We start from the raw sequence: 26,558 nt of genomic DNA on the forward strand, positions 1-26,558 counted from the left end.
AATCCTAATGAAACCTGGTATTATCTCATTGTTTTCTCTGTATGGACTCTACCGTGACGGCCCTCTTAATGTTTCCATAATTTCTGGTTGCCCTTGTGTTTTTAAGAGGAGGGAATGGACTTTTCTTAATTCTAGATGTCTATCTAAGGATCCCACATCTTATCTGTAACCTCTTAACTGTATGTTTTAGGAAAGCAGCGAGTTTCTCCATAGTCATCTTTTCCACGACTCTGTATCTCTACTTGTTGGGATGGGGGCTAAGTGACTCTTCCATGCTGCTGAGATTGCACATCTAGCTGCTGTTAGTATGAGTGATATGAGTCTTCCAATGTGGGGTTCTATATTCTCTATTGATTTATTTCAGGGCTGGCGTGATGGCAGTGCCATCGGTGCCACTGCCTCGCGGTTACAGAAGTCCCGCGCTCTCCCCACGACAATTAAACTGATTGCCGGAAGGAGAGCTCGAGGCCTCTGTAACTCTATTACCTTCTCCGGTGGCATCCCCCGGCATCTCCTTCTGCATGGCACGTCATCATGGCTCCGCGGTGCCCAATGGCGGTGCGTTGCCATGACAACGGGACGTAATGTGACATCACGACGCCATGCAGCCTCACTTTGCCATAACAAAGTGAAACACTGTGGCGTCGCGTTGTCATGACCTGATGCCTGATGACGCCTGTGACGTCATGTGACGTCATGTGACGTCCTGTTTTCATGGCAACACGACGCCATTTGACGTCATGGAGTCAGGATGACTGGACTATGCAGAGGGAGATGCCGTTAGGAGGAGATCGGAGATCGAAGAGCGGAGGCCCCGCATATGTCCCTGCACCGAGCCCCGCAAAATTCCCAGCTGACCCAGGCTTAGCTAATAGGTATATTAGTGGGTCTAGAGATATTGTGATCTTCACTGTATGTTTTATACATTTTTGAATCATTAACCAGTATTTTTGTATTGTTGGGCACCGACACCACATATCATCCATATCTCCTATTTGTCCATATTTCCTCCAGCATAATTCTGAGATTTCTGGGAAAATCTGGTACAATCTTTGAGGAGTTAAGTACCAACAAGATATAACTTTGTAGATATTCTTCTATATTGTCATACAGATTGATGTTTTGGCAGCATTCTCCTAACTGTCCTCCCAATCTTTATTTGTTATGTCCAAATGAGGTTCCTAAACACAAAACACAATTCTTTTAAGAACCAAAACAGCTGTGAAAGCAACCCCCTCCCCCACACCCCTCCACTCCCCTTAATTTGTACATTTATTTCCTGTATTTCCTCCCAATGTCCCCTTAGCGATTTGTTTTGGAAAAATCTTCATAATTTTTTTTTTTACAAACTTGTTCTTTATTTGAATTTTCTTTAAGAAAAGTGGGGAATGGGATACAGAACAAAAAAAGGGTTGTTACTTTTGGATTACATATATTTGTATCATATACAGTATATAACACATTTAATGGGGAAACAATAATGACATCACTGTTGGGACAGCATATAAAATAACAATACAAGAAATCAACTAAAAAGACTGGGAGAGGGGAAAAGAAAAAGAAGAAAAAATGTCATTGCTTTTAGAATATTTTTCCACTTGTTGGTATATATCGTAAGAACATATTAACAATCGTACATTTGTGGAATACTGAATACCCTCCAGGCCTGATTAATTCCTTTACATATTGTTTTTTTAAAGCACGTTTTTACATGCAACTTTCTTTCAATATAAGGGTTTAATGTTTACTGTATATGTACTCTGCTTACCGTAAGCCATTTATAAAATATGATAATAAAGGCAAGTAAAAAAAAATATATATATATATATATAATTTAAGGTTAACTTAAAGGCGCAGTTAACCCAACATACATTTCTAACATAGATGGGAGATAGGGGGTTCCCAAAGCTGAACCATGTTAATGTCAGCTCCGTGGCAACCCCCTGATTTCTAAAATACACACCAGGGAATGTGCCAAAGGCTCCTCCCTTTCAGGGGAGACAAAATGGAGGCCCAAATCTCCTGAGTCACTTAGACCAATGGCGCTTTCTGTCAGTCCACGTGACGTGAGGGGTCTAAACAACCAGGAAGTACTAGTGGCACCTTCCCCGGTAAGCATTTCGCAATCAAGGGGGTTCCTGACGCTGAAGTTAACGCAATTGAGTTATCAATTGATATCCCCAGCATCACACACATGGTAAAAAAACACAACTTGGAATGCACCTTTACATTACTTCATGCTGGTGCTATAAAGAGAAGCCGGATGTACTGTAGCTGATAGGCATTATGAAAACTGTGTATCAAAATCAACTCATCCAGCTATTCTGCCCATTTTCAGCTGGTGAAATTGCTTTTCGTTTGTGGGGAAATACAAAGAGAACAATAGAAGGAGTAAGGGGGGAATTCTAAGGCACATATTATAATTGGATGCGTCAGTTTTACACTTAGGGGAGTGACATTTTCCTTTTTTTTTGTTTGTTTGCATCAAAAATCTCTGAGGTTTTTTAGTTGGAGTAAATCTCAGCACATCTTGGAATGTAATAAAATTAATTAACAAGCACTTTGCATTTGACACTGTTCAGGGTATTAGGAGACAGTATCAGGTTATAGGAAGGCAGTCTCAAGCTATTACAAGACTGTTGCAAGTAATTAGCAGATTGTCTCAAGTCTCAGAGCAAGGCATCTGAAATGGTTTGGTTTTGAATGCAGGTAATTCAAGGCGGTTTCCTCTTGTTTGAAGACAGTCTCAATTTATATAAACTGCAGTCTCGCTGCATGAGAAGGCAGTCGGAAGCCATGTTAACCCCTTCTGTGCTGGAGGGGCCTGCCAGCTCCGAGGCCACGGAAACTCTGGCACTAGCAATGACGAGATCGCTTCTTGCTTCTATTGGTGTTAAAGCGAGGCCCCCCTGCCCCCCTGCCCCCTCTAGTGTTCATCTCATAACTACACATGGGCAAATCTGCCCCCCCCCACCCCCACCCCCCACATTTTCAACCTAAAATCCATTTAGTGGTGTAAAATCTGTCAAAGGATTTGGACGGTTTTAATCCGGATTCATCAAAAACCGCCATTGGATACAACCCGTGGATGGATTTGTAGAATCCAATCCGCGGATTCAGCAACTCGTTAGCAGATTTTTAAGAATCTGCCAATGGATTGCTGAATCCGCGGATTGGATTCTACAAATCCGTCACAGGGTTGAGGAATCCGCGGAGTGTATTGGTAATAATGATAAAAAAATCTTCAAAACTCAAAATCGCCCTTTTTTGAGATTGACCCGCTGATATCTGCGGACCAAAGGAACCGGCCGATCCGCCGCAGATCCAAATCCGCCAAAACAATTCACCCATCTCTACTCATAACGTCATAAGGGCCCCTGGATGCCACCCTTCACCACGTAACCCATTCAGTACCCACTGAAGGGGTCAGAGCAGCAATCCCCCACCCCCAACTGAACTAAGGGGTCCCACGGAGCTCATACATGGTCCCCCAACCTCCGGGGATACCCCTTTTCCCAGTGTAACTCTCCCTGCCCGGCTTCCTAGGGAGATTACATTGGTGTGATATCTATATGGCTACTCCGCATGGGTCACCATGACTCAGGGTGCTGGAATTCAGGCGGCTGGGCGATGAGGTACAAGGTTGTAGAATAATGGGCGCCAGGAACTTTTATAGCACAACTATCATTTATTTGTGTCCCCAAGCACAGGGACCACTCATTCACACATTGACAATGTTGTACTGAATTTTATACATTGACATACACAAATATGTTTCTTCCATCACTGCCCACTCTTAACGCTCAAATGGAGATACTCCGACTTACAATAGAGTCTCGGTTATCTGACTTTCGGTTTTACCGACACTCCATTTTATCCAACATCTGCGCCTCCCTTCTTCTCACTTACCAGGCTTACCTGCGGCGGCGGCAGAAGAGGAGGCCAGAGGACCACCATGTCAGCGGAGCAGGGCAGCAGAGGTGTTACACGGCGGGCAGCGGTGCCAGTAGCAGCAGGAGATGAGCATTGGCACCATGTGAGCAGCACAGGAGGACGGCCGGGGGAGGAGCTGCACTGTATCAGCGGCAGACAGCGGAAGTCAGTCAAGACTTCCATGTCAGACCACTGGGGCACGCTCTTTCCCGGCTGTTCTTCTGTGCTGCTCACACAGTGCCAATTCTCTTCTCCTGTTGCTGCCTCCGCCGCCCGCCATGTATCACCTCTGCTGCCCTGTTCCACTGCCCTGTTGGTCCTTGCGCCTCCTCTTCTGCCGGTGACGGCGGTAAGCCTGCTAAGTGAGATGGGGGGGGGGGGGGGGAGGTGCAGACACCTGTAGTTGCTTTAAGTAGGTGTGAGACCTGGCCCCCCTTGTTTCTTCAGAACCATAGGCGTATTAGCCTGCTCATTCTGGGGCCCTATGGGAATCCTGGTGGGTCTCTCATTACTTGACCCAATACCCTTTTGCCTGTTTGGGAACTGCCACTTCCATGCAGACTGATGAGGAATATTAGCGCTGATCTGCAGTTAGAGCTGATCCGCCAACACCCGGGAGCCCTCTTTCTTGAGGCCCTCTGTGGCGTGCCGCATTCTTTTACTGAACTGTTCAGGACTCCATTCCTTCTGTAGGGGTTCCTAACTTAATCACTCCTACATATATACCCCTGCGTGATGTCTGGATCCACATAGCAACCCAGGGTGGGGCCTAGCATACTCTAACACTGCTAGTAACCCTTTAGGGGGGGGGGGGTGTTACACTAGTATATAGGAATTTAAATGTTTTGTACTTTATTAATGAAACTACCAACATGGCAGCCGGGGTACCAATTCATAAGGCGGCAACGTCATCTCCCGATGACCGAACCTTGACCCCACAGCCAGGGTTGTGTCTGTCTGAATAGCACCGCAGAATCCAGAGAGTCCCTCAAAATCAGGGGAGCACAGAGCAGCTAAAAATAAAACTCGCCAGCACTGTGGATTGCTGCTTTAAGATGGACCCAAGTCACTCAGTAGCAATATTAAAACCTCACTTATTGGAAAGCGGTCTCTAGTAAGTGGAAGGCAGACTCGCACAAAGGACAGCATGCTGATATGATTTAGAGTACAGTCACAAGGAAGTCAGTCTTAAGTAATTAAACAGGATTCTCACAATCCCCATCATTATTGTCATCACTCATAGATAGTCCCACTAAGTTGATAAATGGAAAGAAAATGACTTTATTAGTATTGTTTATTTGTAAAGCGCCAACATATTCCGCAGAGCCGTACAATGGGGGTACAGCGTTATGTATATTACATTAACAATTACAAACAAATCAGGACGTACCTGCACAAATAGATACAAAGAGGTAATGAGGGCCCTGCATTCGTGTCATTCGCATTCGCAGTTTGAAGCCGGAACGGGGTGCCTTCTGGAGTCTATGTAGCTGATGCATTTCGTGCGTCCCCTGACAAAGGGAAGACTTAAAAGCATGTAGAGAAGTCACAGTTAGCTACATCGCCTCAGAGTTTTTTTTTTTTAGGTGTGTTGGGGTGAGAGTAGATGGGTAGGGTGATGGAGTTGGTGCTCCAGGGTGGGAGGTTAGTGATTTGGGGGTTAACACCTTGTTTGTCGTAGTGGTTAGTAATTTGCTGCCAAGCAATGACTTTCTAGCCTTTTTGGTATGAGATGGGGGTAGCTAGTGAACGGTAAGGGTGTAGTATCTTAACTATTGTGGTGCCTGAAGGCATTCCTTTGCAATACTTTTGAAGTCCACCAGGTATCACAGAGGTTAAAATATTTATCTATCATACAATTATGTCATTTTTATTACATTAACCTATGGTAGCCATGTATTGTATTTGCATTGTGGGGCTTCAGCATCATTCAGGAAATTGCAATAATGACTATCACGGTTCTCCTGCATTATCGGCAAACATCCACATGCAGCTGAGGTCCTTAACCCACGATTATCGCATACGTATTACTGTTAGTGAATAAGTGCGTTACATTGAAAAACATTGCAGTTTTGTTTTCTTTTCATAATGCATTATTGCAGGTTTAACAAACTTTTATGAATCTAAACCTTTCAAATGTAAGGTTATTCATTTCAATTTTATTTTGTTGTGCTAACTGCACATGGCGGTTTCCACCAGTATGAAGGGGAACGCAGGGGCTGTGACAAGATGTTCTGATAAGAAGGGCACAGTGGCTATGAGATAGGAGATATTCTTATTATATTATTGGATAGTAATTCCCGCTAATCGGTAAGTTACACAAACAACCAACTCTCTCAAGACTGTGAAGCAACATTCAATTAAAAGTCTGAACTCACTCATGTTTAAAAACTGTGCAAGACAGAGGCAGGGACCGCAGACAGATCGAAAAGAGAAGAGAGGTTTTTGGAAGGAAAAGGGAGAGCTTTAACGAGGGGGTGGGGGGGGGGGGGTGTTAGGGGCAAGAAGAGAGGAACCAGGGAAAAAAAGATAGGGAAGAGGAGAAAAAAAAAGATAGGGAAGAGGAAAAAAATGCAATGAAATGCATATAGGGCGAATATATATATATACACACACAAAACAAACAATGTGTATAGTAGCGCCATCACTAATGATAATTTATTCACAAATTGCCATTTTTATACCTATCCTTGTGAGTGATATTCTATCCCCCCACCCCCCTTTCTTTCCTTCCCATCAATAAATGTACTTTATTATGCTAAGGAACGTGCGCTCTCTCTTCTCTTTCTCACACATATATATATATATATATATATATATATACATACATATGCACACACCACAGAGAGAGAGAAAAGGACCAGGCAAGGCTATAGATGGGTTCGGGGAGTGGGAGGGGGGTAGGGAAAAAGAGAAGACAGACAAAAAGAAAGTATGAGAGCTCAAAGGAACTCACCAATCAGTAACTCTCAGAAGAAAAAATAAGGAATTAGAGCTGAGCAAAGGTATAGAAATGTGTCCTCCCCCCCCCCCCTCATTCATAGCCCCAATGGGCAACACCCCCTCCCTATTCCTGCTGCAGCTCCCAATTGATGATCCAGAGCCCAGAGAGGCCCCAGCACTGCTCAGCATCTTATACGCTTAGTATTCTGGGCACTTGTCACTGACTCACTTGGGGGAGGGGGTTTGGTGCACTGACTGAATGGGAGGCTGGAGCAGGACTGAGATCTACACAGAGCGGACTGGAGGGAGTCAGAGAGGGAGATAGGTATGGAGAGGCACAAGAGCAATAATGATAGACAGAGAGGGACTTCCAAATAAAGAGGTCAGTAGAGAAGGAAATAGACACAAGGAAAATCTTTAGATTAGAGGTATATATGCAAAAACACACACATACAGTATACATACACACCACACACACATACATATATATATATGTGTGTGACATTATATATAAATGATTAAGGAATACGTGGTGGACGGTTGGGAGAGAGACAATAGGAGGGTGGTATGCTTGGAGAGGTATACAAGAGGGAGGGGGAGATTCCAACAGTTATGCACCTTGAGGGTATATACAGAGAGTGTTATAGACAGAAAAGAGTAGAAGAGGGGCTACAGTGTGATGGGGGAGTGGGACGATGGGGAGAAGAGAATGAAGACCGGGAAAATATAGATGGGGATATAAAGGTGTGAGTAGAGGAAATTAAAAATAAAATACAAGATTTATACAGAGGCGGCATAGAGGAGACTGGGGATAAGACGAGACTGTGGTGGGGAAGAGTGAGAGATATAAAACAGAGAGGGGGCAAGGGTAAGATAGAACAAGAGGAGGAAGCAGAGATGGACAGAGACAGAGAAGGGATACAGAAAGAATGGGTCAGACAGAGAGAGGAAAAGGGGGGAAAGGAAAAACAAACAGGTTGAAGTTACGGAGATAAATAGCTGAGGAGAGCTACATAAGTCAGAGGAAAGAGACTCAGAGGCATATGCAGCATGACACAAGAAAGATGAGCACAGAGGAGACAGAGTACTGGAGAAAGCAAGAAAGAATGAGCTAGAAGACAGAACAAAGAGATAAATAGGGAGGGCAGAGATAAAAGAAGAACACAAAATACACTAAAACAAAGAAACAGGCAATTCTATTACAGAAACAGCCAAGGAGATATCGTATAGAAAAAACTGGGCACAAGAAACAAGAAAATAAAGTGTCAGGTGAGGAAAGTCAGTGAGTCAAGACTGATAAACCGAAAAAGGAAGAAACAGAGGAAAATCACTGACACCTTCCCCTATATATCCAGTTTTGTGGGGGGAAAGTCAGCAGTTTATTATTTCTGTATAGTAGCTCATCTTTGTATCATTTCCCCAATGGGTGATTTGTAGATATTGACATTCTGGGACAAGTTGACAAGAGAGGTCTCAATTTCACCAACTCAGTGTATCCTATACCTCTCTCCCCACCTATCCCTCTCTCCCCACCTATCCCTCTCTTCCCACCTATACCTCTCTTCTCACTTATCCCTCTCTTCTCAAGACCTCTTTGTATATAAGGAACATCATAGTTGCTCCCCTTTCTCCCCCCTTTCAAAAGCAGCTACAGTATACATTCCCACCTTCCGTTTGCTGCTGAAAAGAATTGCATGGTATTACAGAAGCTTCCGGAGATACAATGGTTAAATTGATCTCGGGAGCTTAAGATGATGTTAAAGGAGTGGTAAGAGGAGGCAAAAGAGTTAATTCTATAGCTTACACTCTCCCCACCCTTGCTCCCCTTTGGCAAAACGGTTCAGCCAATGGGAAGCAAGCACAGGTGAGACAGAGCCCATCCCCTCACCTGGCAGAGGAGTAGGAGAACTAGATGGTGTGCGTTTATCCCACACACCCACCCCTTTCTCTCCTCTGTTGGGAGTTTTCTTTTTTATCCTGTCAGGAGGGTGGGGTACAGGGGTGAACCCTTGGAATTTCACCAGAAACATCCCCAGCGTGCCAGCAGGGGATGAGGAGTTGACTGAAAGTGTCCAAACGTCTTTCGTTTTTTCCTTAACCCTGCAGCCTCCTCACTACTTCAGCAGCGTAACTTCTTTGAGTTTACAGACAGGGATTTTTAATCCCTTCAAACATCATTCCATTCACACCGCTGGTCCTTGACATGGCAGTTTTGTTTTTAGGGCACTAGCCCTTCCTTCCTGACACCCTCTTTAGAAATCCGCAAACCTTTCCCATCCTCCTCCCCCCCCCCCCCCAAGCCTTGCCTGTCGCACAATCTGTCAGAGCCCTAACATTTCCTCTCCCTTCTCTGTGCTGGTAAAGGGATTTTCCTATTGCTGCCTGAAGAGGAGAGCAGAGTGGTTAAGAAGTAACCGAAAGGGGCTGGAGAAGAGAAAAGACCTGCTTGCAAGATCCAAGGAAAGCTCTCCTGTCCTGCGTGTGCCAGGCACTGCGGGCTCAAGCCATGATTTTGGGTAAGTGGCATTATTTTCTGTGCACCTTTTGTTGTTGTTGTTGCTAGTTTGAGCAGTTGCGTGAATTCTAATGTAATGTATTGATCTCATCTGTCTGTCACCACATTACTTTACTGGATTGTGTCATGTGTGTCTCGCTACAAATCTTTTTCTACCTTCTCTCTCTTGCCATTTTAATGTATTAATATCTTTCAGTCACCATTGTTCCCTGTCTCAGTCACTCACCTCTCTCCGTGTTGTTTACCTTTCTTCAGCTATGCATTTAGATGTTGTGATGTATGGGAACATTGACCAGTGATACCCCGTACTCACAGTATTGCAACCCAGCCAGTGCTTAAGAGATCCATTTATATTTGTCTCGTGATGGAATTTCACTTCATTGAATGAAACTGAGCCTCTTTATAGTGTCAATGTAATGTCCAGCACCGTCGCCTCCCTTGCCCCTTCCATCCATAAAGCTGACATGCCCCTTCTCTCCTTTAAGCCTCCCACTGGTTATATCCCCTTTAGATCACACACACACACACACAATGCCCTGGCGTGTGCTCTGAGAAAATGAACAAGTGCATCAGTCGTGAAATGCCGTTTTAAAAGCAGTGCGCTCCCATGGCCCTGTGTAATAAGCCAAGAGCTATGTTGCAGAGGCATATTTAAATTAGACCTATGCTTTGATGTACTGTAAAAGCAGTGCCTACCCCTGATGATAATTGGCTGATATACTGTATGTTGGCAGAAGATATACTGTATGCTGTGTTTTAGCAGTTGCCATATGCTGTGTGTTGGCAGAGAGTATATGTAGGCTGAGCGATGCTGTGTGGAGGAAGTAGCTATATGTTGTGTGTAGTAGAAGAGGGGGTATATTACATGGTAGCAGAAGGGGTACGTTGTGTATTAGCCGTGAACCATTGACTGTGTGTTAGTAGCAGAGTGCAGACAGCATTCTACATAACAAACTTGTCAAGATCCTAATTATTGTATTTGAAATAGAAATAACAACTTTTGCCATTTATCCTACAAGGACGAAAAACAGCAGGGCCACCTCTAATCTAAAAGTGGCCAAGTAAGTACAACAATACCTGGCCAACTGAACATCACTGATGCTTGTTGGTCTCCAGGGATAAGGCAACTGAAAAATGTATTGTAATGGACACAGCTGCACGTGTCTCTCCTCACCTTGGCTCACTACCAGTAGGAGGCTCTCATGAAGCCTGTAACTTTCAACAACTGTGTCTCCTACGTACCTAGTAATTACGAAAGACAAGGAGTCGCTGTTCAGGTACCCATTTATAATGCTACCAAGTGACCAATGAGGAAGCACTGCTTCAAAGGCACAAACCCATCTTCAAAGTATTCATGCTTGCATGTATTGATGAAGCTGAGTATTGTGGGCCTCTGTGTGGTCTTCATCAAGCATGGGACTTTCTGGTTGTATGGCCTCCTGAAGGACAAGAACATGGCCTTAAGGCAAAAAATAGGCTCTACCTAATGGACTTGCGTATCCAATGCAACAAAGCCATAAATAGGCCTGTAGAGCGATGCTTTGCTTAAAAATATCTTAACCCTTTTGCTACCAGAGGTGTATGTAAGTTCCTAGAGATCTGTGCAAGAGGGTTAAAAATAAACTTCATTTTCTTGATGGATGCATTTTTACATATATTAGAAATATTCTAGACCAGTGCTCGAAATAGCTTAAAAAAAAACAACCAGTGGTATTGTTCCTAATTTAAAAACATTGTAAATGTATTAAAAGACATTGAGGCAAAGCACCCGGGACCATATTGTTGGTAACATTTTTGCAATATTTGTGCTATAAAATAAACCAAAATTTTTTTTTTTCAAATAAATCCCTTTTTTTTTTTTTTACAAAGAAAGTCGACCTGTGTCTTTGTAAGTAAAATAAATAAAATAAATAAAAAAGTAGTGGTGGTACTGTGGGTTTGTAAATAAGAAAAGTTAGTACTACTCTCTATGGCCTAGTATCACCAAACTTCAGTCACTGTCCTCGAGCCTGGTTTTACTAGGTTTATGAGTATTGTGCAGCCCTAACATGCTGACAGACGATTGTATTTTTCAGCTATATGAAGATTATGTAGCATTTTGTCAGCATGTGTTTATATTAAATGTCACAGATAAGCTAGCTGCGCTGATTCCTAATGAAATAGTTAAAAATATTAGATAAACAGAATACGTTTTTTGGGGGTGAAACAAGCTGTATGGCAATTATCCAGATGAGTAAGATTTGGGAGTTGAAGTGCACAGATTGCATTTTAATTAAAAAGTTCAGCGTGAGGCTTACAGTCCATGAGGACTGAACTGGAAAAAATACATTTTTTGCAAATACTTGGTCTCAGGCTAGATATGGGATTATATGATGGCATAAAGGAAATGCTGTTTTGGTTGGAAATGTGATATCCAATTTTGGCTCCAGGATTTGTTACTGCTTAAAGACAATATTATGTGTGTGCATAGGAGTGAGAATGTGTGCATATAATTACAGTATGGGGCAGACTGTGCGTGTGCATGTAATTATAAAGCTGACTGTGCAGGTGACTAAGTGTGTATATGAAGAGTGTGTGATTGTGTGTTAGTTTGGTTGCTAGTTAGGATACCCTAGGCCAGTGGTGCGCAAACTTTTTCGTCTGCGGCCCCCTGCCTGCTCTCCCCCCCTGCTCGCGCCCCCTACCTTTTCACAGGCGTTTTCTGACGTCACCAGGTCATTCGATGCCGCGTTTCCATGGTGACACGTCGCCAGAAGCCGCTGGAGACACGGTAAGTGACATACAGAGGCCTCGTGCATTTAATTGAAATGCTTTGGGGAAGAGTGCGGGGCCTCTGTACGTGCCTCCCCCCCACCCCCCGAAAATTTAGCTCCCCCCAGTTTGCGCACTCCTGCCCTAGACCAAAATCACTGGCGTATACTGTATATGGTATGCAGGAATATGCTAGTTATAAAACATGGTTAGACTGACGTTTCCTGGTGATAGAGAAAAGATGCTTAGACTGACGTTTCCTGGTGATAGAGAAATGATGGTTAGACTGACGTTTCCTGGTGATAGAGAAATGATGGTTAGACTGACGTTTCCTGGTGATAGAGAAATGATGGTTAGACTGACATTTCTTGATTATAGAATTGAGAATGAGATGCACAGAATGGTTTTATCACATAACATACACTATCCCAAAGGAAGAACAGTTTCTTCGGCAGATATAAAACCAGGACTGAGTATGTGCTTAGAGAAGGAAATGAGTATACACTCATGCAAGCAAGCTGTGGTACTGTAGCTAGTTTCTAAAGGGGGAAAAGTCAGATTGTGCCACACCTTCGAAGAGTAAAGGCTCGTTTCCTGCGACTGTAATTCGAGAATCTGACTCCACTAAGTAAACTTCACAAGGCCATAACCTTGACTGACTGATGGACTTCAGTTCACGAAAGGCCTAATTTGTTTACTTTACTGGAATTCCCATAAAAGACCAAGGATGGTTTTGGAATGTACTGACCCCAGCATCGGACATTTAGATCCTCATAAGGAATGGAGGCAAGGTGTGCCTGGACGTCTTCACCTGTCTCAGCATCACATGTCCTTCTAAAGTGAACCTCTTTGCATTGCAATGTCATCCAGTAGGTACATGGGTTTCCTTTTAGAGTCCAGCAGGCATCCTGGTGTTGGCAGGATAATGAATTGGAAGCCATATATCTGCTCACTTGGATGTTTATTGACATTTTAAAATGAATAAATAAATTACCGTTTACTTAACTTTCTTATGAGCGACTCGGCGAATGTTGTGCTGAATCAATTGTGGGGACTTTCTCTGCTCGGAGCTGTGCACAAACAGAAGGTCACTTGGCGTTTTGGATTGTGGCATTTGTAAAGTGGCAGATGGGCCCCTTGGGGGGTGTGATGGCTGCACTTGCGTCCCTCTTATTTGCTTAACTTGCACAGCACTGTGCTGGAAACACTGTGGTGGTATTTCAATGTAAACGGTATCTCTTTGGTAACATACAGCCCCGTGCAGTTCCAGAGAAAAGGCTGCATTAGGGATCAATTTACAGTAAGCTGGAGAGGAACCTTAACGGTATTGAAAACGACTTGAAAGTAAATCCTGTCAAGCTTTTCCCTGCAAATGAACATTGTTACAAATGTGTATTGCCCTATATTGCACAAAGCTTCACCTTCCCTTGCATTTTCTACTTAAATGTCATTATCTTGAGCTGCAGCCCTCACTGCTTTGCAGACTCCCCCTGCAATAAAGGGATTATATAACTACACCTTCCATGTAACACAACTACTCTGGCTAAAGCAGTGATGCATCTTCTATGCATTTACCATGACCCCCTGCAGACGTACTTACCATAACACCCCCTACTGTCTCCGTACGTTCTCCCTACTTACCACTTAGATTGTAAGCTCTTCGGGGCAGGGACTCCTTTTCCTAATGTTACTTTTATGTCTAAAGTGCTTATTTCTATTATGTGGTATATTATAATGTCACATGTATTACTGCTGCGAAGCGCTATGTACATAGATGGCGTTATATAAAGATATACATACATACATACATACATAATACATACATACGAGTCTTCGAGACGGTTTAATGAACTTGTTTTATTCAAGTTGAAATGCTTGAAAAAATATTTTAGAGAACCATAGAAAATCGAAGTAGAGATATCATATTAAGAACTTTTTTTTTTTAATTAAAATGTTTTATGTCTCTCATTAGAAATGGTATAATACTTTATAGAAGCAGATATCTCTTTTACAGCCTAAAAATCCCTATAAAGTCTCAAATATTCTCTAACCTCGCCCCCACAAAATGTATACTGTACTTAAATTTGGCAAAACGGCTTAACCCTTTTATTGCCCCTTCAGTGGCAGAGGGGCCATGAACACATTTCACCTCGTTTATCAAAATCGCTAAATATAAATATAATCTCATTTAAAATCAGAAGTTATATTTGTTGAAAAATTGGAATTTTTCATAAATATTCAGTTTTAAGCTACAAAGGCTGTTTCTTAGGCCACTTTTTAACCGGAAATAACATAATGCGTCCGTACAGAGCAATGTGTTACAGGCCGGCAGCGGCAAACAAGACCATTCATCTCCTGAGATTTAGGAGGTAATTCATTATAGTCCAAAGCAGCTGTTTGGACTATTATCATTAACGTCAATGGGAGCTTTACTTCGATCAAGGTCCAAATTGCCACTTCAGACTACTGTGTATTGAATTACCCCCTAAGAAGCACGCCTCATGTATACAGTTACCTTATTGTGCTGAACGCCCCGGAACCTTCAGCACAACATCCACTCAGCCTGGACATTTTATTTGTACGTTTAGAAAATCTTGTGTTGGGCAATCTCAATGTAGCACAACGGGCCATATTTCTAAGGTAGTTTTCCCTGCGACATAAACCATATGCCTCAAAAAGACTCAAATAACCAGTTACCAAATGTCAGAATACTGGCATTAAAATGAAACTGTTTGCAGTTGCTTGTGGAGGGCTCACAGTATCTTCTATAGGACATACAATTTTCTTTTAGTATAATTTTTTTTAAATTTAATATCTATTAGAGACCAATAAAGTACTTCATAGTATTTTTTAATAATAACTTTATTTCATACAGCGCTTTTCTCCCAATTGGACTCAGAGCCCTTCACAATTACATGTGTGGTAAGTAGTGTTGCCAGATGGCTTCTCCAAAAATACTGGACTCAATGGTGAAAGGTGCGTCAGATCACTATGTCCAGGGAGGTAATACCGGACACATACATGTACCTCTCATATTTTACTGGACAGAGTATCCAAATACAGGACAGTCCGGTTCAATACCGGACACCTGGCAACCCTAGTGGTAAGCAGCATTGTACATACGATTTTTTTGGGAGACACAGGTTTTCTGATCCTAAACTTTATTGAGCGAAACCAAACATATTTAACATGAATATACAATCTACTGTAGGTGATATAAATACTAAATTAAAACCAAGTGAATAGATGTCGGCGTATCTTTTGCCTTAGACCTACTTTGCCATGTTGTTACATTTTTAGCATAAAGCTTTACAAAATTAGATTCAAAGAGCCTTTCCCCTTTTCCTCTCTAGCACAGTAAAACTACTTTTTAATTTGGTTCTACCAGAGGCTTGGACAAGAGGAGGTAGTATTTTTTTTAACATGGAGGATTCATCCCCTGCAGACATATGGATGTGCACAGAAGCCTCACTGGGAACCGGTTTCGCCTGATTAAATTTCCCTCGTTTAACATTTAATTAAAGAACACAAAGAGTAGACGACATTCCAGCACTGATAAAATGAAAAATAAAAAAAGCTCCAACATAAAGAGCCAGGGAATGAATGAGCTTGGGACTTTAACCCCATCCTGTCAGGGACACCTGGCCAGTCGTATAACAGAGACCCTACAAAGCCTGTGTTTTAATAGCTGGACCGTACCCTCAATAAACCATTTGATATTACACCTTTTTATTCTGGAAGCTTGGGATAACTTCATATCTTATGTGTCCATATCGTAAAAACAACAAGGAAGTACAAATTGTCCCCGGGGCGCTAAAGAAATGTTATTTGTGTCATGTGACAATGGTGTCTATGAAGCAAACACATTTCCGAATGATAAAAGGTATGTTATTCACCTCATAATGCCTTATTTTATGAACCCCTTGTTAAGGAAAATGTGACTGATACAGTGATATAAATAAGTCATTGTAGCGTGCTGACTCCCACTTGCTCCTTGATGTGCTGCATATATACTGTATACCTCATTGCTAGGTAGAAATCATGTGTTTTTTTTACCATCCGTCCTTGATTAAATTAACCTTTTTTTTGGAACTTGCAAAGTTTGATGCTTTGTGCAAAGCCGGTGCCAAAGTTCATATAATGCAGCGTATACATTTGATAATGTTAATAAAATCGCAGTTCAGTCACCATAGGTTAAACTCGATGAACATATGTCTTTTTTCAACCTCATCTACTACTGTATGTACTATGTACTATGTATTTTCTTTTTGTACATTTCTATAAAAAGCTTCACAATCTTTTTGACCTCGTGCACATTTCCTAATAAATTTGCGTGAATATTTGCAAAGCAAAGAAGGGACAACTGTGCATATTACTAAAAGTAGGACACATGCCATGAATCAACTCATACCAACAGCGGGAGGAGCTACGTATCAAACAACCCTGTGTTTGAAATTGTAGGAAAAACCGTACCACCTATATCATAAAAATATCCTGTCTTAATATTAATTAGCCTTTTTCTTTGATGTACAACGCCTGTTTTTTCCCACCGGAAATCTTTGTATACGTAATCCCTAGACTAGTTTTTCGAGCCACCCATTATTTTTTTTCTTGCATTGTGTACATCCTTACCAATGACCCGGAGGATCCGGGGGTTATCGTAAAATCACAAGCACAGCTTTATTTATGAGACTGAGACGGTGAAGCAGATTTGGAAATCTATAGTATCGCAGGCAAGGGGCATTCAAAAGCTGGAATATAAAGGAACTGGAGCACATAAAGGACTTATTTAAACAACTATTTATCTAGTCACAAGATTCTAGTGGGTGGGTTGCCATTGAACTTTGTCCATATCTTAGGCTTGGTCCCCACTGGCTACTGCAGCGCTCGCCATGGCGGGGGGGGTGCCGCCGTGCGTTTTTCAGACTCACATTAAAATTGTGATTAGACCTAGCAACAGAGTGCTAGGCCACGCCCCTGCTGGTTTAGCCAATGAGGGCGAACTGCCAGGTGACGACATGCCCGCCAACATCCCCGTCTTTCCCCCTGCAGCTCTCTGCAGACCGGGCAACTCGGCTGCACGCACCGCCAGCCTCGCAGGCGCGCGTGCTGCGCAAGCACTGGGGCCGTAGCCTTATACACGATAGCCCTGGCTCATTAGGTTTACCTTAAGTTGCTTAATAATATTAACTTTATTTTCATATAGCGCTTTTCTCCCAGTGGGACTGAAAGAGCGTCACAATTACAGTATAGTGCGCCGTACACAGCATATAGTATTGTTACAAACACAGTCCCTGCCCCGTAGAGCTTACAGTCTATGTTTTTGGTGCCTGATGCACAGGGAGATAAAGTGACTTGCCCAAGGTCACAAGGAGCTGACACTGGGATTTAAACCGGACTCCCCTGCATCAAACTCTGTGTCGTTGTTATCAGAATCACCGTCTTTACTCACTGTCTTTACTCACTGAGCCTCTCCTTCATGAACGAGTGGCTTTATGAGTAACAACATTGACTCTGTAAACAAGGTCACTGGGTTTGAGCCTTGTTCAATTCCCGGTGTCAGCTCCTTGTGACCTTGGGCAAGCAACTTTATCTCCCTGTGCCTCAGGCACCAAAATCATAGATTGTAAGCTCCACGGGGCAGGGACTGTGTCTGTACCAATCCTATGTGCTGTGTACCGTGCACTATACTGTAATTGTGAAGCGCTTTCAGTCCTATTGGGAGAAAAGTGCTATATGAAATAAAGTTATTATTAGTTATTATTCAGCCCTGCTTAGATGGCAGGGTGCCAGTGTATTAAGTTCCAGAAAAATGAATTTAGACACAGCAAAAAACAATAGAAACATGTTTTCTTGAATCTGTGTCAGATATAAGTTATTTAATAGCCTATGTTTAATATTTGATGCAGATCATTATTCCCATGAGTTTACATTTACTGGGGAGATATAACGGTGTCATGGCATACATCCTATTCTAACATTGTGATCCAGCACACCATTACATGCCATCGGTCAAACAGATTGATAGAACAAGATTCATACAGACAGAGAATAATAGGTACATCGATCCTGATGCAGGGAAGTAACACAACAGAATATAGAGAGAACCCTGACAAACAACATTATACTGGTACTCAAAAAGAGCTGACACGTTATTGAATGCAGGCAGCTTCTGGAGATACATGAAATACCCGATACAAAAACACCCATATTTAATATGCTGTGCAGGTGTCTTCCCAGTGCTGGAGAACACTTCTGCTCTATTCAAATGAAGGGGATTCCAATCTTCTACAGCCCGGGAAGGGAGATGGCTTTATAGAATATTGAATAAGGACTTAAGAGCTATGAGAGATATGTTCTACATGCCTCTCACTATGCGTTCGTTTCACATAAATAACAGCAAGTCTGTCCTTTGATACAGAGCCCCTAGGAGATTGGTTATATCAAGCTTAGAAGCAGGTGACTAATCAGCAAACTTCAGCACGTACGTTACTAGACAGTATAGTATTCTGAGATTCCTATATAGGGGAGCTCATTGTGAACAGGATATATAGATATATATAGATAGATAGTAATTTTTAAGTTGGTTAATAGGCACCTACCTTCAGGATATACCATGTCTTACCCTGAGATCTCAGGACTTATGACTGCTCCTGCATACCCTATAATATGTCCCTAACTATTGGTCTTCAGTGCTGGAGGATCCAGCAATGTATTCCCCTTTTGCAGTCAAAGGGTTAAAATAATTTATGAACAGTTCTCTGGGGCACTGCATTGGATCAGAAAGCTTCTATTCATTATGGTATCTAAGTGCTTCAATCCCAGGTTAAAAAGGTAGGTATTATATCATTACCCTTATCTTAACAATACATTGAAGTAGTAAAGGGAAATATTACCAAGCGCTCCAGTTTGTGCCCTCCCCCACCCGCGCCTCACACTGTATTCCTTTACTGTTACAAATTCTCTGAGCATTGACCTAAATCCCTCCATATCTAAACAGAAAGTGACAGGAGACGGAGGGATTGTGTAGGAGGGAGGGATTAATAGAGGCAGAGACCCTGGGGCATGTGGGGAGGCTGGGAGAGCAGGATAATAGGCATGAGTCACAATTTGATGATGACAGTAGGGTCATCATCAATGATTACATTGTAATTACATAAGGAGGGAATTCCACTCTGAGAGGAGCAAACATCATAAAGTCACGGAACGCACAAAACTCATTGGCCCATATTCCCTAAGTGGTGCTACGCCATAAGACACTTCCCAGCAGCTAAAGACACCTAGCAGCCCATCGACTTAGTAAATATGGACCATTGTGCGTTAACGTAGCAGTGTCACATCTTGAAATATTTGAAAGAAGTTGCAGAGTAAGAAATAATGTGTGTAGAAGAGTTACAAGTTAAGACAATGCTATTTTGAAGAACACATTTCTTCAGCTAAGTGCCAGCTATAGCAATCGTGCCTGATCTTGTCCAAACTACCAATTAGTCCTCTAGGTTGCTGAACCAAGGGAAGGCTGGCAATAGGCACAGGGAGACATGTTATAGAGAGAGGAGTACACAAATTATTTTCATAACCTTGTGTAGCCTAAATTCTACTGTACGCTAACCCCACACAGACAATACAGTTCTGACACTATACCTCGGTCTTGCTTTAGAGCTGAGCATGCTGGCTAACATGCGAAGGTCCAATGATGGAGATTTGAGAAGAAAATGAGTCCTTTGAAATGACCATAGAATTGTATTTAGGGAAACTTGAACTCTTGAACATGCAATTTTCTATGTGGGAGTCTCCCTGTTTAATAGGGGCAGTTGACCACTGTAGAAGACACCTGTCAAATGTGCTTCTCTACTTTTCCTGCGACCCACACACACAGCTCTGTGACTGCACCTCCGTTCTGCTTCAGCACACAATATAAATGCTATATTGTCACAGTGCAGATCCACCCATACGAATTGACAGTTCTTATTTCAATTCCTAATTAAACCCAGCCGTAAAAAAAAAGTTATTACATCTTATTGGGATTAAACTCTGAGATGTCTTGCAAATCTTCCTGTCTATAGTATGTGCACTCAGTTACAGACGAGACCTTCTAGTCATCTACTGAGTGACTGGATGGGAACAGGATATAATGATCAAGAGGATGCTGCGATTTCGGTAAATAATCATCCTCTCCCTCAGTTTCATGTTATCTCACGGTGACCCAACTTCTGAGTGCATTGTAAATGTTAATATAAGTTGCCACAAATTCATCCTTCGCGTCTACTTATCTCAAAATCTCCCGACTGAAAAACTGGGTCACATTAGGAGAAAAACACGCAGCATGTTTATCAAAGAGAGAGAATCTCACTCGCAGCAAATTTGATGCCGATTTTTTTTTTTTTGTTAGCTGCAGTTTTGCATCTGAGGGACTTGGATAAATAGACCAATTACAGTTGTCAGCAGGTGACCTTATTAATTCAGGACAGATAACAGCCAAAACAGAGCCCCACATGATATACCTTATGTGAATGTGTGCACGAGATTGTGTATAGTGCAGTATAGTGTCAGCAGAGGGATGGAACTGTTCCTAATTCTAAAGCAGCAGAAAGACAGGGCGAGGGCTTGATGCAATGGAGAGGAGACGCCTGGGTGCGACCTGAGAGCAAGTGACTAATTATTATTAATTATTATCCTTGCCCTCCGTTGATAGAAGGATAACATATATACTATTGCAATTTAGAATTTAGTAGAACAGCAGTAAGCAAAACCATTCCAGCAGAGAACATATCGATACAAAGTTAAAGGCAGCGGTACAAAGATGGAAGGCTAGCATGAATATCGAAAATAATAAGTACCATTAAATGGAGTTATAGTAAATCAATGTCCTTCTGTTGGAGAGACGGGATCACTTCCCACTTCCAGTGCTGTGCTCCTCCGTGTGTTACATGTCTGATTTGCAACAAAGGGGTTAAGGAAAAAGCTCAATCTGCTAACAAGAAAACCCTTTTTAGAGAAAGATTAATCAGACTATTATTATATCTGTGCGGCTGAATAAACATCACTTCTGGTCGACATAGCATTGAATTAAAATCAGAATTTTCACACGCTTATTATACCTTTTGATGCACAATTGGGATTGCACTGAAAAGGATCACTTGTAGACTCTAAAAAGCTGTACGTAAATGTCAAATTTGGTCAATATTGGGCAGTACTTTCTGTGTGCCAACCTTGTTTTGAAAAATCTGGGGATTTTTTTTTGTATTGCTCTTAAAAAACAACTAATCCATCTAACCTGTAAATTTCCTAATGTTTCAGTGACAGACAATGGCAGAATATTCAGAAGCCTTCTGCCAAGTTCCCATATTGTGTAAGAGAAAGTGTAGCTTCCATTCTGTATGGTGCAATATCAGAGCTTGTTAAGAAGCCTAAATTATGCAATGGAAAGTTCTGAAAAAGGTTGATAGAAACGTGAGAAGATATTAAAAACAATTCTATATGTTTTGAATATGTACAGCAAATAAAAATACCACTTATGAGCACATTGACATGTCTCAGACAGGTCCACAAACCTTTCCCTATGATCTCTTAGCATACAATTATTCCACTGCAGTCAGGGAGTAATGACATGCAAATGAACGCACGCACGCACACACACACACATATTTATTTCACACATACACATTAAAATTACAAAGGTATAGAGTGACTTTTCTATTATAAAAAATATAAAGTGATTTGCCCCAGAAGGCATACAATCTTATTTTACATACATACAAATTTTACTGCAGCAAGGGATTCTAGGTAATGACATGCAAACGAGCACTCACAAAGCATCACTTTTTGCTTCTTATCCATTTTAACATGGACCCCTATAAGCGTATGTCTGCCGTATTACACAGCTTTTCAGCACAGCCTGGGCAAAAGAAGGGATTTCGGGTGCTGCTAATTGTGACCGTTCTCCAAAAGTCAGATAAGTCTTTTTGCTATCCCAGAAGATCTTCAAGATCTTTGACATCTTCCTCCAGTCAGGGATCTGGACATCCTTTTCATGGTTTTCTTCGGCCAAAAGGCCAGTAAGAAAGTCCAAGACTCTGGTTTTCTACTAGCCCAAGTCGTTTTCTCTCAGGGAGAGATGGTGACTACCCACATACAAACACGTGCAACAAACCCAAAAGAATAAAGTGATGTGCAGTGCGCTGTGTGAACAGTGCATAGGTGCTGCAAGTGCGTGCATCAGCACACCGACATAAATGGCCGGTTGGGTTTAAAGATTCATGTCCACCCTTAGCCAAAAGGCCAGAGGAGTGCGATGATGAGTGAGGTCAAAACAGAGTCCATGAATCAAATGTGCTCCAAGTCATGCTGCTGCCACAAGGCTTTCTCCTCCCTCGTGCAGCTCTCCACTGTTACGTGCCACACTATGACCCCCCAGATATACTGTACCAAGCTTGGGTTGGGTAGGCTACATAAAAAACACAGATCCTGCTTCTGGGCCAGGGCAGAGGACCACGTGTCTGCCACTATCTGCTCTATTCCTGCCACAGATTGGAGCAGATACTACACTTGACCTGAACCAAAATTCAAAGACATGGTTTCACTTTTTTTGGGTCTCCTCGTTGTGAAATGTTACAACCAGACACAAAGAAAGTTATGGTGATTAAAAAAGTGACCCAAAAAACCCCTCCACCTTACAGTGTAAAGCAAATACAAATACCACTTGTGAGTGCATTCGCATGTCTCATACAGATCTGCAACCCTGCTTTACTCCACTGCAGCCAGGGATTCTGGATAATGACATGCAAACGAGCACTCAAAGTGTGCATGTTAATATGTATTATTTCATGACATGAGAATGTGAGCTGCTTGTACCCCGTTTACAATGGGTTTATGCTACATTATTTTGTAGGGAGAGACGTGTTTTTTTATTTTATATTCCTTAGTTTTTAACCCTTTTTGCAGCCGGCCTGAATAGCAATGCGTTACAGACCCATCTCGCAGCACAGGTTGGTTTAAAAAAAGAAGAAAATAAATAAAAAATTAACTCTTCATTTAACCCCTCCGCTGCCAGGTGGTTCTTCAGCCCATTGCAACATTTTGCTGCCATTGCCGGGACCGTAGTGCAGGCAAAATGTAGAGATGCAGTGACGCACCACCATCCGCTCAACTGGAAAAAGAGGGTGACCAAAGTGTGTTCAAAATAAGCTGGTTTATTGGAACATGGTAGCTGAACCATATAGGTTGTTTTTCCTCAGCTACCATGTTCCAATAAACCAGCTTATATTGAGCAAACTTTGGTCACCCTCTTTTTGCCAATTGAGCGGACGGTGTACGTCGCTACATCTCTACATTTTGCCTGCACTTTTTCCAGCGGAGTCTCACGCCGGAGTATTCCTTCTTCATCCACTACAATATCGGAGCCCAGCTCCCACAGAAGATGTGAGTAAGAGATTGTGTTCTCTATTTTTCACTTCTTTGCATACATATGCATATACTCTAGTGGAGGGGGTAAGCTGTAAGCTATATATACTAGGCTTGGGAGAATACTTATGCACCTGGGAAATCAATGGTTGATAACATATGCGTATAAAAAAGGGGGAGGAGGAGTGGTGATTGGACAGGGCGCTTAAATGATAAATAGTGTTATAAGTGAAACACACAAAAAAACACAAATACACCCTACACCAAACTGTGAATAGGTAATATAAAATGTGTATAACGCAGCTCAACTTCCTCTGGTGGAACAGTTCCAAATCCCAGGTACAGGTAATTTCTTTGCATGGAGATGAGGAGGAGCGCAGAAGAGTAATCGTGATATATGTAAAAGAAATAAAACATATATAGTGCAGACTGTAATCACGGCTAATGTTCTTAATAATCTTTAGGTGCTTGCACCTGTCCTCCAGATACATCTGCGGTTCTCTCCCCCACCCGATTTTATTTGGGAAAATGTGAGTTCATTAAACTTGTGATGATTTTGCATTATATCCAGTTCGAATAGTATGCACTATTGTGGTCTCTTTTATTTTTATTTCCATATCCTACCTACCTATTGAGGGTTATCCTGGTCTTATCGACTAAAGGGCTCCAGTCAGAGAGAGAAGGATCTCTGACATGCGATATTATACGGCGATTCTTGTGAGTTCTATTCCTAAAGATTATTAAGAACATTAGCAGTGATTACAGTCTGCACTATATGTTTTATTTCTTTTACAGATATCACGATTACTCTTCTGCGCTCCTCCTCATCTCCAAGCAAAGTGATAACTTATGCACAATACACATGCCTAAATAGGTGCTATCTCCAATGTAATCAGCCCCCCTCTAACTCCACATTAATGAGTTATATATTCTAGGTGTACTTCATCCATTTATTGTTCTAAGAAGTTTTACCACAAATATATGGTGTTCACGAAATGTGTGGAGCCCCAGGTATCCTATTACTGGACTATATCTATCTCATTGCCGGGACCTAGAAAACAATGAGTTGCACGACCCTGCGGCGGGGACGAGGTTAATCCTATTCGCAGCACTGCTTCCTCTCTGGGCTTTTTTGCTGCATAGGCATTCATGGGATCGCCCACCTCAAGCTGAAATCTCTAGCACTGAGGGGATGAAATGTCAAGGCTGACAGCCCCAGCTATCTCTCCATCGCTCTGCCTGTGCTCTCACAGTGCAGCCGCAGGCGTGTGAGTTTGCCCCCCTCTGCCTGTCACAGCCTGCCCAGGCGGCCTCTTTAACTGTTCCTCCCTTTGTGTCCGTCTCTGTTCATACATGTTGCTTTTTTCTATGTTGTCTACAGCCAAAGGTTAATTTGATTCCATGTCTTACCCAACGCCCCCTCCCTCCTTCCTTCTCTAAAGGATTAAGATCTATAGTGAAGGCTTGTAGGGAAAATCACCTGGACCAGGTGCTGAGGAGACAGAGACAGCACAGATACACACAGCCCTGGGCACTGTTGTCTTTGTTCCTGGAGGGCATGTGTATACCTAAGCATTTATAGAGATCTGTTGTAGCCCCTACAGGGGCGAGACTCTGCTTCCTGACACCAAACGGAACACACTCTTGTTTTGATGATCCTTTAAATATCTCTCTCACTGCCAGCAGGGCCGGCAAAGCATTGCAATACAGCAACTCATCACCGGCTTTATGCTACTGCAGAGTTGATCATTCCTCAATAAAACAAAGGATTTTATTTTTTAAAGGCTCTCTCTCTTTCTTCTTGTGCCTACAGCGTGAGAGAACAAGCGATGCAAATTCTATATAAAAGACATAAGCCTGGATCCACAAAAGGGTGCTGAGCTTTGAAAAGGTTCATGCCTTTGTTCTGCAAGAAAAGGAAGGGAGAGGCCTTTTTTCAAATATGAATTATTTTGTCTTTAAGCCTTTCACCGTCACCGTTGCTGACCCCTGTGACATTAAAAATGAGACTCTCTCCACCGGTTTTGCAGCTGGAAACATTTGCTAAATAGTCCTCATGGTGACCAAGGAGCTTGTGCCTTGGAAGCTGGCACCTACAGTGCTCATAGACCAGCTCCACAAAGGCTTTATCATGCATTATGCTCTGGACATGATCCAAACTTTGGAAATCAATTCCCCCAAAATGGCAAGGTTGTAATAGGTCCATTCATCACAGAGTGTAATTTGCAACAATAAATAGTGAACACCCACATCCCTTTGATTTCTGTTGAGCAAACAATATGCATTCCAGAATGGCACTGGCCCTATCCCTTCCAGACTGGGGTGGCGTCGTCACACAGGAGCAGGCATTGTGATCCTTGGCTGATATTACATAGTTACATAGTAGATGAGGTAGAAAAAAGACGTACGTCCATCAGGTTCAACCTATGCTAAATTTAGATGACAGATACTTGATCCTATATTTGTACTTGCAGTATATTGATCCAGAGGAAGGCAAACAAAAAACCCCAGTGACATATCATCCAATGATATCTCATAAGAGGGGAAATAAATTCTTTCCTGACTCCAAATATTGACAATTAGATTTCTCCCTGGATCAACATCCTTCCCATGTTTATTTATTTGGTATATCCCTGTATACCTTTCCTTTCTATAAAGATGTCCAACTTTTTTTTTTTTTAAGATATCTATTGTATCTGCCATCACATTCTCCAAGGGCAATGAATTCCATATTTGAACTGCCCTTACTGTAAAGATCCTTTTCCTTTGTTGCACGTGAAATCTCCTTTCATCCAACATTTAGGGATGACCCCATATCGTTTGTACTGCCCTTCTACTGTACTTATTCAGGAGTACTCTTACAGCTATCTTTACTATTTATTATTATTCTTTGTTTTTAAGTATACAACTGAGGTTGTGCACAGCATTGGTTAAACAAGGTAATGAAACATTGATACAAGGGTAAGTGATACAGCCGTGACTCTACTACTGTTCACATGACTACACAATATGACAT

General features: G+C 42.2%; 1 protein-coding gene across 3 annotated transcripts in view; it reads left to right on the forward strand.

The window, feature by feature from the left end:
* Positions 1 to 26,558, forward strand: part of ZNF385A (zinc finger protein 385A) — a 213,205-nt gene that overhangs the window by 56,648 nt on the left and 129,999 nt on the right. Inside the window, exons 1-2 of one of the 3 annotated variants that reach the window (XM_075591735.1) lie at positions 7,185 to 7,201; positions 9,241 to 9,392. In XM_075591735.1, the coding sequence (XP_075447850.1) occupies positions 9,383 to 9,392 (10 nt within the window). In that variant the 5' untranslated portion in view covers positions 7,185 to 7,201; positions 9,241 to 9,382. Of the gene's footprint in view, positions 1 to 7,184; positions 7,202 to 8,129; positions 8,146 to 9,240; positions 9,393 to 26,558 lie in introns of those variants that run through there. The other 2 variants (XM_075591736.1, XM_075591734.1) reach the window with 2 other exon arrangements.

The sequence above is a fragment of the Ascaphus truei genome, chromosome 3 (genome assembly GCF_040206685.1).
Source record: "Ascaphus truei isolate aAscTru1 chromosome 3, aAscTru1.hap1, whole genome shotgun sequence".
In the NCBI taxonomy this organism is placed as follows: Eukaryota; Metazoa; Chordata; class Amphibia; order Anura; family Ascaphidae; genus Ascaphus; species Ascaphus truei.